The sequence below is a fragment of the Apteryx mantelli genome, chromosome 4 (assembly GCF_036417845.1).
Source record: "Apteryx mantelli isolate bAptMan1 chromosome 4, bAptMan1.hap1, whole genome shotgun sequence".
Taxonomy (NCBI): Eukaryota; Metazoa; Chordata; class Aves; order Apterygiformes; family Apterygidae; genus Apteryx; species Apteryx mantelli.
In genome coordinates this window covers 64,822,918-64,840,575 of record NC_089981.1, presented here as the reverse complement: position 1 = coordinate 64,840,575, position 17,658 = coordinate 64,822,918, and the positions used below count along the sequence as shown (strand labels likewise).

Sequence of the window (17,658 nt, the reverse complement as noted above, 5' to 3'; positions counted from 1 at the left end):
GCTAGCCTATGCTAGCTCATTTGCTGCTGCTGTTGAGGATAATGGGATGCGGCAGGGGAAGGTGGTAGATGGAGCCACACCGCCATCTAAGTTTCTGTCCCTAGGCTGCCACAAAACACAATCTCTCAGGTTCAGGAGCTGCCCTCCCAACCCCAAAGTTATTCCCCTGATTCCTAACTAGCATTTGGCAATAACCCTAAGTCTCTATGGTGGCAAAGAGCTATCATGTTATTGGAGTCTAGAAACACCCTGGTTTGGGGTATATTTATACTTGGGCAGTGCCAGTGCAGACAAAACCTCATGTTCTCTGCCACAAGGAACAAGGTGAGTGGGGAATGGCACTTGGCTGAGCTGAAGAGGCAGGTTTGATACGCAACACGGTGAAAAGTGTGGAAGAACTGTAGTTAGCACCACATAGGAGAGGATGTAGAGATTATCAAGTCAACCCAGCACTGAAGGATAACATCAGGCTCTTTTCTCTTTCTCTGGCCATCTTGGAAAGGAGACTTGCATTCTCTCAGGGACATACATCCTACCTCTTCAGGGGCCTGTGGGGATTGTACACGGGAGGGGAGTAGTCAGGTGTAATGACACGCTGTACAAGGTCGCAAAATATCTTACACACTTAGGAACATCTTTCCCGGTAAGAAGTGGGGCCTTATGTACAAGTGTTAGCTGTTGCTAGAGGAGCCTGGGAGGCAGCCATTTTGATTGGGAGAGGTCCAGTAGTGCTCCTATCTCAAGGAGCACTTGCCCTGGGGTTAGAGCCAGAAAGGTGACAAAAAAAAGGACCCTGGCTGCCTCCCTTTCTATCTGATCCCTCACAACACAATCAGATAAAGTTTATATTGACTCTATTCTTCCTCTTTTCTTGCTTCAGTCCCCATTCCCCCTCCAGCACTGGTGGAGGGAGCTGGGGAGCAGGCAGCCCTAGATAGTGCTGAGAACATCACTGCTCAGAGGGGCTGAACCCTGATGACCGCCTCCACAAGTGCAAGAGCATATTCTGGTATTTCCCACAGAGAAAACAAACAAACAAAAAAAAAAAGAGAAACAAGTGACTGATTAAAAGAGTTTCCCCCCTCCTGTACATGAGATTCTGCAGTCACGCCGACAGATAGACATTAAATAATTCTTCCATAATAAATGATTGGAGATAAAAGCCGGCGGTGACTGCTGCTGCTGCTGTTTGGATTGCTCTGTTGTCTGCATCTTTGTTTCTAGTTTGTTCCCCGGCCACTGTTGGCTGGCACTGGGGCCGTCAGACCTTTGCCTCTAGCATTTCTAGGAAGAGTTTATGCATGGGAACCTTGCCCTGCAGTTTGATGCTGTAGAAATGCTGCACAGCTTTGGCAGCTGTCTGCCGCAGGAGAGGCAAGGTCAGGAGCAGCTTGCCTGCTCGCCGGGGCTCCTCGTTGCGCTGACTCAGCTCGTAGTCCTGCAGGGCTTCATGGAGAAGGTCCTGGAGTTTCTGCACTGCATCCATGTCCTCTATGTGCATGGAGTCTGGGGGGGAAGGAGAAGAGACAGCAAACAGCCAAATCAGATATGGGGAGGAAATGCTTTAGGGACCTGAAACTTTAAAGTTTCCTTTCTGTCATTCTATATGGAAAAAAAACACCTTGCTGGGTAGAGTATCAGGTGCTGGCAGGTGCTGGTACTGCTGCTGTGAAGCTCTGCATCAGCCCTGCAAGTTGGTCACAGCAGTGCAGGAAAGTAAGGTTCCCAGGGGTAGGTGACACGTTGTGCCCTGTGTGCCTGTTTTGCTGGCAACCCCAAGACTATGTGGGGGGGGGGGGGGTTGGCTTGGGGCCTTTGTGACTTGCACATTCACTTGCCCTGCGTGCTCCTGCTGGGGGGAGTCACCCTGCAAGGGGCAGCAGCTGCTCTGCCGCCGCGCCGCCGCTTGGGAGCAATCTCATTAAGAATAATTAACACTGCTATAGTGCTTCATCTGTCTAAACTACCTAATTGCTGTGCAGCTGCTCAGGGTGTCAGCAAGACAGAAAAGCCCCAGTAGGTCACAACCAGCGTGCCCAGGGGTGTTGCCAGCCCCACCTTTGTGCATATGCCCCTGTTTTCAGAGACTGCCAGCAGCTGCTCAGGGAGCATCCTGTTTCAGTCCTTTACAGAAACCTGCACCTCCTGCAGCTACTCCTGCAAGGCCTCATGCCTTAGGCTGCCAGTTAGATTTCTACAAGCTGCCGGAGGGGCTTACAGGGTCTGTGAGGTTAGCACAGATCTCTGGTGTTGCTCTGAGACAAAGGTAGCTGGTAGTGACCCAGTCTGGGGCTACACTGGGATACCTGAGAAGAACATAGGCTGCCAAACTCCTAGGCAGGTTGTGGTGCTAGAGGATAACACTACAGAGCAGAGAGGTTAAGAGTAAACCAAGAGAGCTAGCCAAGCGCACTATCATTGGAGGGTTCTCTCTCTCCTTCTCTCTCTCTCTCTATTTTGCTGATTTCTGCTCCTTTCCTACGACCCCAACAGACCTGGAGACGCTGTTACGTCTCCTCATTGTTCAGACTTTTAATCAATAGTAAACCCACTGATAAAGATTCGTGCCACAGGGCAATGAATCCAGAAGCAGCAGCAAATGGACACTAGAATAAATGTACATATGCACATAGAGTTGCACCTGTCTGGCACTGTACCTGGGCTTTGCCATATAACAGTGGCCTGGCTCAGCCCACACGCATACAGAACAAATGTGGGGAAATGGGTTCCTGAGTCTGACAGCAGTGAAGGGGAGGGACACTGGCCTAAGTGCCCAAATTCCTCTAGAAATATTTGTCATTTCTATGGCAAGCTCAAGACAACTGAGATGCTGTGAATTTCATAAGATATATGTACAGTAAATGCTATTTATATTGCATGATTTATAAAGGATTACAACAGTCTGGAAAATATTATGCCTAGCAAGAAAACTGTTTAAGTTAGAAGGCATGCACTAATTACAGAATATTAAAGGGTTGTATTTCCAGGAAGCCTACTGGGTAAGGATGCTTTTGCTTTTTGTATCCCAGAGACCAGGCAAAGAAACTTAGAGGAGGGTTGGCAGGTCATCCTAGTGACCTAAGCTAGCCACACGGGTTGATTCAGAGAAGTGGGGAGGGAGAAGCATGTTGCCAAATCAGTCTGGCAACTTCCCCCAGCCAGGTAGCACCTCTGGAGAATTTGCATGCACCATCCAGGAGAGGTGAATGGGATATGTTTCCTGCCAAGTTGCAGAGGTCATTTTGGAGACTGGAACATCAAGAGCTGGAGCTTGGCGAGAAATGTTCTCCAGTTTTCTGCTTAATGTTCACCTGGCCAGGAATACATGGGGGAGAAGTAATTACAGCCCATCAGAATGACCAGATCCCAGTGGGTGCTGGAAGCACCAGGCAGCCCACCATGCTGCATATGGAAGTGGGTGCTCTGCTTCTGGGTGCTGATGCTGCTGTACAGTAAAGAGAGTGCTAAAGCTGTGCTACCTGACTTCTGGAAGGTGAAGTGCCCCAAGAGCACTAAATAACTAGACATACAAAGGGAGAGGAAGAGGGAAATAAACATCAAGGCCTGCTCTACCACCCCCACTCTATGCTGAAAGGAGCTCAAAATTGGCAGCTGACTGCAAAAAATAAAATAACATTGCAGGATTAATTTCCTTGCAATCCATCAGTGAGCTGGTGTCGATGGCATTGATAAACTGTTAATTACAAAATCAATAGCTATGAATTTTTACAACTGTCAGAGTACTGAGGTGGAGGGAGGCTGCCTGGCCACATCCCTGAGGTTCCAGTGGGCTAGAAGTCAGGCTTCATGTCAGGAGCCCTTTTCCAGCTTTGGGGTGAAGGCCAGGAGTGAGAATGGACAGGCCCTGCTTCCCTCCTCACCTAACTCTTCCCTAGCAGCTTCTAGAAGGAGCAGGAAACTAACAGGGCCCATTAGTACAGAATTTGCCACACATCCCCTAGCCTGATACAGAGCTTGCTCACTCCATCTCAGCACTAAAATGCATTGGCAAGAAAAGGGAAATAAGGTTTGGGAAGTCTGAGATGTCCTTAATTGAACATGTCCTATATGCGAACCTTGAGGGCTCTTCAATACACAGGTTGATCAGTTCAGTGTTCCTGAGGGAAGAGGACCTTGGAATTCCTAAAAAGGCTCTGAAGGATAACAAGTGAGGCTGTGGCATCCCTCCTCTGGCAAAAATGGATGTTCTCATTGTCAGGTCTTGCCTGCTGCTCTGGGCATTAAGAATTAATTTCTCAGCTCTCTAAAATGCTCTTGGTGAAGAGAGGCTTTGCTTGGATTCTCTTTGCGAATCCCAGCAGGTGTGTCCTTGGTGCATTACACTGAGGACTCAGAGATCAGCCATGGCTCTGGCAAGATGGCTTCTTCTAAGCAGCACTTGGCCTATTGTCAGCTCTTCCTGTAATGAGGAGTGAGTGAACTCCCACTTCTGATTTCATTTGTTTTATTCCTTTTAACTCCTAGAAACAAAGGATCAATATACACAGAGCTACATGGAAGAGAGGAAAGTCCCTAGAAGCTGGATTGCATAAGCAATTACATCCAGCAAGGATAGGAAAAATTCAGGAATTTATCTATATAGGAGGCAAGAGGCAGAAAGCAGGTCTGGGCAACACAGGTGTTAATCTAAGCACTGAGCTTTAAACCATGTCTTTGACCCAAGGGAGTTGAGCTGTCACCCAGAAGATAGTCTGTGTTCCTACAGTTGTAGGAATCAGCCATTTGCATGCAAGCACATACATGCAGGCTCTGCAAGTTTAGTCCATGTCAGAAGTACACTAAGAAAAGTAACTTATGTTAAAAGAATGTGAAGGTTAAATTAGAAAAATACAGCTGACCCTATGTAGTTTCCTTTTGTGCGTGTGTTCTGAGAGGCTTTAATTACATGAAAAATGAGATCTCATGCTCTGCTTTCATATGGTTGAATAAAGACCACAAAGCAGGATTTTTGTGGATTATGCTCCCAACTGCACTAGAACAAACCAGTGAAGGCAAAGTGGCTTCTCCCATCCAGCTGAGAGCATGTTTTGGCCTGTGCCTCCTCACCCTTACCTTGGTTTCTTTATTCCACAGAGCTGCAAGCAGAACCCCAAAGCAGCTGATGAGTGTTGGTTGTTTTGCTCTGTCATTGCTCAGTGTTTCTCCACTCCTGATACAGACTGTTCCCATATGGCTTGCCCTGGGCTAAGTCCTGACAGCACAGTGAGCAACATCAGCAGAGAGTGCTTCTGCTGCACTGCAAAGAATCTGACAGCACTGAGGCTCAGGTACTACAGCATCTCCACTCATAGCATGGGCCAGATAAATGTCCTTGTGTGGCACTTCTCCTGTCACCCTGTCACAACCAGTCCCTTAGCACTTCAGCCTCTCTGAGGAGCCCTTCTCCTTGTTTAATCCTGTGACCTTCCTGGTAGACAGGAGGCAGGTTCTTTAACAAGAGTTGATTGCATAGCCAAAAGCTACCATCCCGTAATCGAGAGAAAGGCCAGCCTTGGCTATCTGCCCATCCTGGTTCAGTGGCAAAGTGAAGGCAGCAATTAGAACTAAAACAGCGATATATGAGAAATTGAAAAAGGGAACTAGATAGCAATTTATATGAATCAGAAGTTATGAAGTGTAGAAAATCGATAAGAGAAGCGAAGGACATCAGAGGAAAATCCATGGCTGGAAGGGCAAAGGACAATAAAGAAGAGTTTTATAAATATTTAGGAAATAGAAGAAAAACGTGTGTGTGGGGGGGTGCTCTTTTTGGATGGAAATGATTGTTATTAATAGCAATGCAGAGGAGACAGAAGTCCTCAAGTGAGTATTTCTGTCTTGTCTGTAGAGAAAAGGAGAGTGATGTACCTCTGTTATATGAAGATGACGAAGACTTCTTAGTCTGTTGTTGATGCAAGAAGATGTTAAACATGTTAGGGATAAACTTCACAGAAATCAGTAGACCTGGATAACTTGGCTTTGAGAGTTCTATAATAGCTAAAGACCAGCTAGGGAAAATCAATGTTTAACAACTCTTGGTATTTTTGAGAAATTCAAGACAACCAGAAAAGTTCTGATGATGCATACAGTTTCCTAGGTCCTATCTGATAATTGTCATACTAGCCTTATGTGAACCAGAAAAAAATCAAGGAAAAAGAAATGCAATATTCAATTAAGACTTAAAAAATGGTTTTACAACTAATGCCAGTCAACAGAATACTTTGGAATAGAGGTCTTGTCAAACAAACCTGATTTCATTCTCTGATGAGATTACAAGTTTGGTTGATAAAGTTAACTGCATAGATATAATGGACTTAGGCTTTTATAAGACACTTGGCTTAGTACCACAGGACATTCTCATTAAAAAATTAGCACTATGCAATATCAATAAAGCACACTTTCAATTGATTAGTAACTGGCTAGATGACAGATCTCAAAGTAGCTATCAGTGGTGAATCATTCCTGAAGGAGGAGTTTTCTAGTGGAAATCCACAGGGATCAGTAAAAAACCAGATGCTACTCAACATTTTTATCAATGATCTGTAAGTAATTTCTTTTTTTTCTTTTTTTTTAAATTGCTGCTGCTAACTGTATGGATGACAAAGAACAACAGAATGGTGTAAAATGAGTATAGGGCAGCCTCACAGAGCATTCTGGCCCACTTGGTTATGCTTTAAGTAATGCATCTATAGCCAAGGAATGCAGCTATGGAGCAGGAACTGTCTTGTGTCAATCTGTCAGATGTAAAAGGACATGGGGTCATAGGACACAGCTCAACAGAGACCCTCAGAATCTGGAGGCTGAACTCAGGCAAACTGACACTAGGGACATGGCACTTTTTTTTTTTTAACTGGGAGAACAATTAATTAGAGTCAGCTACCATGAAAGATGCAGATTCCCCATCTTTTAATGTCTTCAGCTTCACATGGGGTGTGGTGTCTTTCTGGAAGACAGCTTTAGCTAAACAGAGATCTTGGACTCACTGCTGGGCTACAAGGGTGAATTTTGTGGCCTGCACTGTGCAGGTTGGCCAGGAGATGTGATGTACAGTGAACCTCAAGGGATGTAGAGGGAGTCCTTGTCACACAGTAGCTTTAGCAATTTCCCTTTGGAAGGTACTCCTGAGCAAATATGTGTCTGGCTGTTGTGCAGCACCAGTGCAGCACACAGCACCTCTTGTTTCTCCCACAGGCTACCAGCCTGCTGGTCTGAGGGCTGTGATCCTCCTCCAAACTGAGACAGAAGGCACTGGACTGAGGGCCCTAGCCTTTCTCATCCTCTTCACAAGAAGGAACAGAACAGACAACATCAGGGCAAACTTCTGTCAGCACATCTTATTTGCTACCCATCCAGGTCCACTCTCCGTCGCCCAGTTCTCCTGGAAGGCCTCAGTGTCTGTGATCTCTGAACGTCTCCAGGACTGGACCAGGCAGTTCCAACCCCACAAATTTTGTGGTGTTTGAAATTGGGACCAGGGTTTCCCTATTTGCTCTAACTGACCAACACTGCTCAGCTGGATGCAGAATTGGCTCACATCCCCTCTTCTGAACTTGTGGGACTGGAACCCGCTCACTAGTGGAGAACTCCACAGGCTTTGCTTTAGTGCCAGAAGACACCAGCCAGCCCATCCCTGCCTGGTCCCAATTCTTCATACAGGGCCAGCTTGCCATCGGGGCTCTAGAGGCAGCAAGCCTTTCTCCTTCCTTTCCAGCCTGGGTCCTGCTCTATGGACCAAGAGAAGCTTTGGAGATGCTGCATGACATGGCACAGTCTAAGGCAATGGGCTGCGGGTTTCTCCCAGGCCAGATGACACTGTGGGCCTTGACTCCTTGATCCCAAGGCTGGCTGGGCCAGGGCTGTACCTGAGTTGGCGAGGGCCAGGGCCTTGAGTGTGACAAACTCCTCCTTTTCCACCTTGAGCTTCTTGTAGCGGCGCACCAGTTGCAGGATGGCCAGGTAGAGCTCCAGCAGCCCCGTCAGACGAGAGTGCTCTTCATCCATAATGTAGTCCTCAGCATAGACCAGCTTGTCCTCGTAGGGCAGGGAGCGGTACACAATGCCCAAGATGAGGATTTCCATCCAGGCACTCTGCAGGAGGCTCATCTGGTCCCCAAGGGAGAGATTGGAGAACCCTGATATGACAAAAGACAAGCAGGTCAAAAGGGTGCACAGCAAAGTCTCTAGGAGCCCTTGGACCTTATTTTTCCCTGGGATTCACCCCAAGCACTCTTCTCTATTGGTCTGCTGCTCTGGAAAAGCTTACTAAAGTGGCCCCTATCTCTGTGGTAGTCAGCACATGTGGAATTTGCCCTCTTCCTTGCTTCCAGGTCCACCCAGAGCCTCAAACACAGGTCCCTGATGCTCTGACTTTGTGTTTCTAGCACCCCAAGGTTAATGATACCCTCTTTTCCTGATTCCTGCTTCTCTTACAGCAGCAAACTGCTTTGTACCACATCTTCCTGCCCCTTGGTCCTCCTGTAGTTCTGTACTGCAGCAGTACTGCCCTAGTTGTACTTTCCTTTCCCAGTGAATCAAACAGCATAAAAGAGCTCCAGATGGCAAAAAAGAGGGCTTCTGATGGGATAGGAGAAAAATGACACTGGCCTGAACTTCAAGCATACCTCAGTCTCTCACTTTGGCCAACAAGAGAAAAGGTCCCTCTGCAACAGAGCATTGAAAGGTCAGAAACTGAACACAGTTGTGAACACAGTCCTCTTCTATTCATCATCACTCCCTGAGCTCAACACCATCAGCTTTCTGCATCTCACAGCCAACAACCCTACACAGTGTCAAAAACACCTCTGTGGTGTTATACAAGTGCCTAAATCACAACCAGACCCACTAGCAACAGAACCAGCACCCAGCAATAAGCTTATGTCATACTCCCAATTACAGAAACAATCTGCAATCACAGATAGACACTGACAACCCCAGAGCCCTGTTGGCACTGATGAGAAAGGAGTGAGGCTGAAACATGGAGGCACTATCTACCCTGAGGAAAAAAAGTGCATGGGAAGGAAAGGTCCTTCATGTCCTTAGCACCAGGGATCCTAGAAGGACAGCCCATGAAAGATCCTGGGAGGAAGGCCACTGTGCAGCAGCCATCACAGACAGGGCTGCTAGGCGCAGCGTGTTGGTCCTATCTAGGCAGCTCCTGCTGACCACTGAAAGGCAGTGGCTGTGTTTGCTCTTTGGCAGCCCAATGCGTCTAGAGTTTCCCAATGGCAGTGAGAGAAGTGGGACAGCCAGGCACCCCTCAGCTGGGATAGCCTTCTCTGCCAGTTTTCTCTCCAGTGCTTGTTAAGCCTCTGGACTTACTCTCCTTCAGAGGCCTGTGAGCTCATTAGCCTCTGTCCAGGAGCCTCACAACTCTGGGCCCTGTGTTGGGACCTAGGTAGCCAGCCACCATGGTGATCATTTGATTTCTCTTGTTATCAAGTTGGCAATTAACAAAAGGGCTGATGATTGCTATATTGACTGACTGTGGGTTCTCTTTTTGTATCTGCACTATCTCAGCTGGGGAAGGGAAGGCAGAAGGGTGGGTTAGTGGTATTTATTTATCACTACGCCATGTTTTGTGTTTGTGTTGCCAGGGGAAGCAAAGGGTGATAATGGCCTGGCAGCCCTTGGACATCCAATTTCCCTTATCAGGCCACTGAATAGAAAAGAGGCCCCAGGCCACATTAATTAACAGATACCAATCAGCTGTCACGTGTTGTGTGTGCAAGGTCTGAGGGGAGCAGTGGGCGGGAGGGAAGAATCGATAAACCATTGGTGAGGAGTGCCAGAGGGAACAGCTGAAGAGGAGCCATGCTACTGGGGAGAAGAGCTGCAAATCCAGCTCCAGCTTCATGACTGTGAGACTCTTGTACAGCACAGCCTGTGCTCCACATACCCCTGCTCCTGGTAGATCCCATCCCTTGATGAAGCTATGAGTGCTGCAGCGATGTCTCCCTCACCCTTTGCCTCTGCCCCTCTGCCTTTATCTCTTGCAGTTAGTACTTTTATTGCTGCTCCTGAATGACGCTCTCCTGAGCAAATCCAAGCACAGGCTGATGTAGCTCCAGGGCTCAGGATCCTGTCTTCCTTAAGTCTCCCCCTTGCTGCACAGGGAACTGATGGGATTAGCCCTGTGACAGGGGAAACTGCACAGCTGCTGTCACAGCTTCTGGCACCTGGAATCTCTTGTCTGCTGCCAACCAAAAGCAGTAGCTCTTAGGCTCTTCAGGCCTTATCCTGAAAGGTGCTGAATACTCTACTACCATCCTGAGGCTCCCAAAAATGTATCCTGGAACTGCACAGAGCTGCATGCATGTTTTTCTCCTCCTCAGGTGCACGTTGAGGAAAGCTGCTTTATTTGCAATAGCTGATATGACATTCAGGTTTTTTATTTTTTGTGATTTTTTTTTTTTTATTTCAATGGTTTGGCAGTGGGAGCTCCCAGAATTAAAAAAAAAAAAAGCCACATAATTTGTGGCAAGTGGAGTTCATAATCTGTTAATTTATTATCATTTCTGTCATCCTGGAGGGCCATTAGCAGAGGTAATAAAGGGAGATGTAATTATAGGATCTGAGGCCACTCCAGACACAGCTGCTGTCACTCCACTTGCCATATTTCATTCTGTGCTAGTACTATCGTCTTCCTAGTGAGAACAGCACAACAGCTACCCTGGGAGAGCCTTTGTCACCCCTCAAGAGAAGTCTTGTCCACATACAAAAAAGGTAGATGTTGTTCAAAGACAATTAGTACACAGGGTGAGTGAGTGGTGGTGAGGGGGTTTCATCCAGAAGGGTACAACTCCATGCTGGCTAAGGAGGCTATTGAGCGCTAACATTTGCTGAACACCATTAAATCATGCTTTCTTGTTATCATAGGACAGTGTCTTTAAGCTTAACTGATTTTATTTGCTAACACTGTGGGGTAGAAGTTTGTATCGACACCTGGGATCCTGAAAGGTTGGTATCACACCTATGTCACACTGTTCCTTACTAATTTCAGTGAGAACACAAGGCAGGAATATGTGACTTTTGTTCCTCTGTCCATGCTCCCTGTGTCTAAGAGTTCGTGCACACAGGAGACAAAGGGTCCTGTTTCACTCAAAATCCTTGAGAGGCAGAAATATGGGACATGCAGAATCTAGACACCTGATTCCTGGCCCTGCCCTGCTCTGCCCCCTTGCTGCCTAGTGCAGTATGTTTAGTACATGTTTCACAAGTACAGGAGTGCATTTTTGTGAACTGTCTTTCGTTATGTTTGATTTTTGGTACCACTTCCTGGCATAACAATCCCTGAACTCTCTCCTGTATGCACAGTCTCATTATGATACTGCTGCTGGTCAGGACTGTGCTAGGCTGATGGCTATTCCTGTCTGGCAGGGGCTTTGATAGGAAAGGAAAACAGAGAAAAGTGAGATGATGGCAGGTATTTCCTGCCTTTCAGAAAGGAGAGAGTGCCCCTTTCCCAGTGCAGGAGTCATCTCACTATTACACTTCTGTTCTGGGATAATCACCATGTCAGGCTGGAAAACTGTAAGAACTCAGAGATGAGCATCCCAGGTGCAACCCACAGCTGCAAGCTAGGGAACTGCAGTAGGACACCCCAATGCACACAGAAACTGCCAAGGTTAGGAGAACAGACAACAGCATCTCACTGAACAGCAGCTAATTGCATTGCTTTAAGACCATTCCTGTTAACACCCCAAGTACTGGGTTAGTAGAGCAATCCAGGCTAAATTCCCTAATCAGCAGTGTAAGCCCATTTGTGATGAATCAGCCCCCGATGGATTCCAGCAGTAGTGAGGGGTGTAATCCCTGCAGATACTGCAAATCTCATATAAGAAGGGCACCACTGGGATTAACCTCTACTCAGAAACCCTGTCCTCAGAAAGTTTCTCCAGGCTTTATAGTCCCACAACATTACAGTCCCTCTTCCATCCAGCCCAGGAAGCTACTAACCCTTGAATCACAGGAGAAATACTCCCTTCTGGGAAAAGATGAGCAACCACCAAAAAGGCAAGAGAGAGGCTACAGAGAGAAGCTAAATATAGGGGAGAATTAAACTGTCTGATTGCTCATGCTGAAATACTTCACAAAAGAAGAAGGAAATTAAAGAAGCAAAGCAAGAGAATACAGACCCATGCAGCAGAAGAACAGACAACGTGCAATGTGGTTTAAACCCTGTGGCTAAGCATCAGATGTTCTCCTGGATTCAAGGAAGGAGGACAGAAGGCAGGAGAAAGCTGTACTGAGCTGTTTGTACAATTATCTTCCGGAAAGCAGTCATGTAAACCCCAAGGACATTCCCTAAGCTCCCTGCCTAACCTACCCCATATCCAAGTCCAGCCCACCTTTTTTCGGTGGGAGGGGTGAGGGGGATTGATGGACACACATGGCAGGGACAGAGGGGGCATTTTCCCTGCCCAGTCTGCATCTTTGTCCCCTGAACATCCTCGAGGGCCATGACTGCTCCATCAGTCTGGGTCCTATTACTGTAGCATCCTACCTGCAGGTGTGAGATTGTTGCTATGTCATAGGCATCCTGACTGGTATAGTCAAGTCAGCCCTCAGAGGCCAGTCACACTGCCAACAAGTTGTCCTCATTATTTTTCAGCACAGAAGCCTGGAGATTAATTGACAATAGTGGGTACGTCCTCCATCCCAATGGATTGCAATCCAGTGCAAAAAAGTTCTCCTGAATCTAGGCAAGAATGCCCACTACAGACAAGGTATAAGATAACCTGCCTTGCCATTAGCAGTAAAGTCCAGTCACTGCTATTCATCTATAAACATAACAGACCCAGGTCATGCAGATGCAGTGCAAAATCACTGAAGTCCACCTTACAACCCTAAGCACTGTCCCCCTAAGCATTTTCTCTGTGCCACTCAATGCCTGGTACAACCAATTACTCTATCATAGCATCTCAAAGCCTACCACATAATCCCAGGGCACACACATATACAGTCATCAATTTATACACCTATACCATGTGCTATATTATAATTTGTTACCAATGAGAGCTCACCACAAGCAGTTTTTTGTGACAGTAATTTCAGCCCATCACTATATGTCAAAATCCTGGCGGAAGACAAACTGATAAGCACAGTGATAAATAATCAGCTCCCTTTGCCATTCACATTTAGGCCTCGTGATTTCCCCTGTTTACCTGGGATGTGCTTTGCCCAGCCAATGATCACCACCAGTTCCCTGTCTGCCAGGTCACAGAGGGTTGTCAGGGCTTTGATGTCACTCTCCGGCATGGTTGGATCAGGCATGGCATAAATCTTCTCTGGCTCTGCCACCAGCAAGTGGGAGACGATCTTAGTCACTGCACATTTCAAAGGAGAAGTTGTTGTTGTATCTCTCAGGACATGAGGTGTCATAACAGCCCTTTCTAGAAGGGCCTTCCTGGGAGAAGACATGGCTAGAGAGGCCATGGGACCTCAGAAATGGTTTTGTTCACAACAGGAGGAGACTACACTGCAGCTACATAAACTGTAGCAATCCTTCTATGCCAAATCAAGTCTGTACAGGGATGACAGAACCAAGAAGCTACTGTGAGGTTGTCAACAACTATCTCACGCAGGTCCAACAACAACAATAGGAGAAAGTGAGAAATGAATAAATAACTGGTGGCACTTGGAGAAGTTTAGAGAACTGTTGGTGATAAGGAAGAGAGAAATCAGTGCAGGGCCAATTTGGCTAACATGGCTTAAGATGCAGGAAAAGATCAGAAAAATCACAATGAATTTATATGGTCTCTTAGGAAATCTCTGGCATTTAACCTTAGGTACAATAAATGTAGTACCCAGGCTATACCTCAGATGTACCTAGTTTACCTACATACTATGATCATAAGAAAAAATCCTGGTGCTTGTGACTGATACTGGAACCAGCAGTGACAACCATGCCATTGTATGTTTTGGGAGACCAACAATAAAAAGGAGCTGAGTGGTTGCTCAGAGGCCCACAGTTCAAGACCGATACATACGTGGCTTTTTAGCTGGTGGAGGGATCTGTAAGCTCAGATAAGTACTACTCTCAGAATCCAGTCTTCTCTTGTATTTCTGACGGCCTCCACGGACTCGATCCAGACGAACACCTGCAGTTAAAACAGAAGATAATTCCTCATGATTCCTTAGTGCCACAGGGAACCTTAATATTCGGATACTAAAATTTGCTAAATAATAAGTTCCCTGCACTCCACAGAGCTTTCCTTTCCCAAACACTTGAGAATCTCAGCTGAACCTAACAATCTCAATAATGCCAGATAGATTCCCTCCAGCTCTAACAATATTGCCATGGACATTAGCTTTCTTCAGAATATTAATGAAAACAAAAATTAACCCATTCAAACTCTTGTATCTTATGGGCAAATGAAAGGCTTCAGACTTTGATGCCCCCTGGATGATCTTGTTTTTAAAAAGAAAGACAAGAAATGTCAATCAAACCTGCAGTTATAAAAATAAGCTTTTAGATTGTTCTTAAAAATGAGAAGTTAAATGTTCTGTGACCTCTCGCTGTCTATATTTGAAAAATGTTACCTATAGCAAATGGATTATGAAATATGAATACAGCAAAGATGTTTCAGGTTTTATCAAGTGAGGCAACTGTAATAGAAGTAGAACTCAAATAAATAGAAACAACTTATACAACAATGAAGTAACGATAAAGTTGAACTAGGGAGACACTGAAGAATTTGTTGCAGCTTTTTCAAAATACAGTGAATCAAACTGCAAATAGCACATCAAACAGTTCCCAGTGACTATCCCCACGTAAAAGACAATAGCAGCATCAATAACCAATTGAACAGGAACAGCAGTTGAACTGCTGTATCAGTGCAAGATACAATATTAAAAATGAGTTGTGAAAAAGCCCATAGATATTTGTCCAGTTGTCAGCTATTTCTAGCCAGCCATATGATCTTTTGTAATCAGTTCTTGTGAAACTGGGGTAACTCAGTCTTGCTGGGAGAAACAGCCATTGCAAAAAATCTTTCAAGTTAAATGTAGTAGCATTCAAATAAAACAAAATTTTGAATTTGCATATACAAGTACTTCCTTAGAAACATGCACGAGATCCTTGTCAGATCACAGGAACAAACTATGTCATACACTTACTAATCATGCTGAGCCATTAATATTTTGCAATCAATCCACTGCATAAACACAAACAACTAAAAACAAACACTCCAAACTAGTTTTAGCAATGTTTTTTGAACAACTTGTACATTTGAAAAACCTGCTAGAAATATTCTTCCCCAGAAAAAAGCACACATCTGTCAGTTATACTACACATTTCAAACTAATGCCATGTTTACTATGGCATTACTACACTTACTGTGTCACTGAAAGGAGCAATCTCTTACAGTTGTGCTCATACCAGCCCACCGTTGCACCACATGAAACCATTACTTGTCCCAACACCTGGATCCTGGCACTCTTCGCAGCTGGAGCACCCAAACCAGCATGATCAACAAGCAGTACAACAGCTTAGCCCCTCAACAAGAATAACCAACACCCAAAGGCCAACAGCACTCAGTGATACAGACTGACAGCAAGGTCTCCATGGCAGTAAGAACACCCACAGGGCAATCTAGGTGGCACTACCTTTAAGCTATGGTGTGTTGGGTCAGAAGCTCATAGGCATGATGTTATTAATGCTGAACAACTGCTTCCTTTTCAGATTCCTGCTGCTCCTATTGTGCAGGAGAAGCAGGAATGAGCAGACCGTGAGCTCTCCAGAGCAAAGGAACTGCTGCTGCAGGGGCTGCTATTGGAGGATGACAGATAAGGGAAAATGGAGAGAGAGACAAAGCAGAGTGGGTGAACTCAGATCCAACTGAGTTTTTTTCCTTCCCCAGGCAAATTTTCTATTTCTTACCCCGTGAGAAGAATTCACCAACCTCCCTGAGCACAGGTACCACCTCCCTCCTCCGTTACATTGCAGTATTTCTAAAAAAATGTTGCCCACTGTTTGCTTCTTTTAGCTCTACTCCCAGCAGGAGGGAGCCTGTGGGCAAGACTTCTTCCTGGGAACCCCAACATGTTTTGGAGAGTGATTTCAGAAAGGGCAGCCAGGGAATCGCACACCTAAGGTTATTTAGGGAGATCCCTGAGGAACAGCACTAACAAAGTCCTGAATTAGGTAGGAGACCTTCATTTCCACCCTATGATTTCTTCCTCTCTGTAAATGTGCACTGGTTTCACAAGAAAGAAGACCTCTACACCATGTTCTGCTGAATCAATGACACCTACTTATAGCCAGGAATGAAGGGAGGGACACAAATTCCAGAAAGTGACAGAATACCAAGTAACCAGGTGTGAAAATGAAAAGGGTCGGGAATACACCATTTAAAGGCTATAGAGGAACCCAGGAAGGGTTGCAGGACTTCAGTCCTGAATCACAGCTTCTCAGAACCCCCACAGAAGAAGGATCACAGGAAAATCCATTCCCTTACGCCAGTGGGCAGGGTGTCATTGGAACAGGGAGACAGCCATTCTCAGCCCAGAAGTAACCAGCGCACAGCTCTCCAGAATGCATTTGCTGTGCAGTTTGATAAGCAGTGGAGAGGGGGAAACTGAGAGTGGTAGGGAGGAAATGGGGGAAGGAAATCTTTTCCTACTCCAAAGGAGAGAAAGACAGGCAGGCATGCCATCGCCAGTACTTGGCAGAGGGAAGGCTGCACAGGTTGCAGCAGTATTAGGGACCCTCAATCAGATTATAAGGACACAAAGGACTTAAGTGCATTAAAAAAAGATAAGAGAGATGCAGGGAGATTTACCCTCCATCCCTCCTTCCTTCGCTGAGCAGATAGAGGTCTGTTCACCCAAGGACTTTGGCTTGTTAATTTTGAACAAGTATCTGTCCTCCTCTTGTTCCCCATCCTGCGTGACACTCCTTGAGGCAAATGTTTTCAATCAGCATTTGCAAAGCCGCTCTTCTACCCTGCCATCATCAGCTCCAGCCTTAGAGCTGGTGAATAGGCTGACCTCTGCGTAGCATGTCCCAGTGCCAGTTGCTGAATACAACGACCCCAGGTGCTAAACAAACAAAGGCATTTCAACCTTCAGGTCCCTGACTGTGAAACTCAGAGATGAGCCCTTCTCCAAAGATCTGATAGCCTAAAGGGTCATATTAAATGGCAGGAAGGGGCATGGCCAAAAATCAGGATCTGATACTGAGCTGTGGCTTTCAGGTGGCTTGTTAATGCCTGCTGCTTTACTTTGATTTGCTCAGTGGATGATTTTAAGATATCACAGGAGGACGGTTACAATGCAGTTCTGAGAGGAACATGAAAAGGGAATGGGGAATCACAGTGGGTGAGGTCAGATAAACAGCATGGAGGAAAGCAGCAAGTGGAGAAACAGAGGGGGATGTAAACTGAGATGTGAATGAAAGAGAGAGGGCATAAGGAGAAGGGAGATGAGAGGCAGGGTCTGGAGAAAGGGGGAGTGGTACATACATTGCATTCCCAAGGGCAGATTTCACACCAACTCTGCAGCCACATGAGGTTTAACTGCAAAGTGCAATGCCCACTTATGAGATGCAGCCAGTCCTTACCTAAGAATCTCGCATAGGATTTGCTGCCACAGCCTGTTATCAAGACAACAGCAAGAGAAAGCAGTTGCCCTCCATCTCCTGCAAAAAAACATTTTTCA

General features: G+C 46.1%; 1 protein-coding gene and 1 long non-coding RNA gene across 7 annotated transcripts in view; one reads left to right on the top strand and one right to left on the bottom strand.

The window, feature by feature from the left end:
• The window catches only part of LOC106482882 (uncharacterized), a 187,476-nt gene that overhangs the window by 136,673 nt on the left and 33,145 nt on the right, over positions 1-17,658 (top strand). The window contains exon 7 of one of the 6 annotated variants that reach the window (XR_010884198.1): positions 5,095-5,282. The exons of 4 other annotated variants lie outside the window; for them this stretch is intronic. This is a non-coding gene — a long non-coding RNA (uncharacterized lncRNA). Of the gene's footprint in view, positions 1-880; positions 1,118-5,094; positions 5,283-17,658 lie in introns of those variants that run through there. One more of the 6 variants, XR_001292256.2, reaches the window with a different exon arrangement.
• The window catches only part of ESRRB (estrogen related receptor beta), an 81,938-nt gene continuing 65,530 nt past the window's right edge, over positions 1,251-17,658 (bottom strand). The window contains exons 4-7 of the mRNA XM_067296852.1: positions 13,989-14,099; positions 13,164-13,325; positions 7,863-8,132; positions 1,251-1,506 (exon numbers count right to left, since the gene is read on the bottom strand). Coding sequence (XP_067152953.1) covers positions 1,262-1,506; positions 7,863-8,132; positions 13,164-13,325; positions 13,989-14,099 — 788 coding nt within the window. The 3' untranslated portion in view covers positions 1,251-1,261. The remainder of the gene's footprint in view (positions 1,507-7,862; positions 8,133-13,163; positions 13,326-13,988; positions 14,100-17,658) is intronic.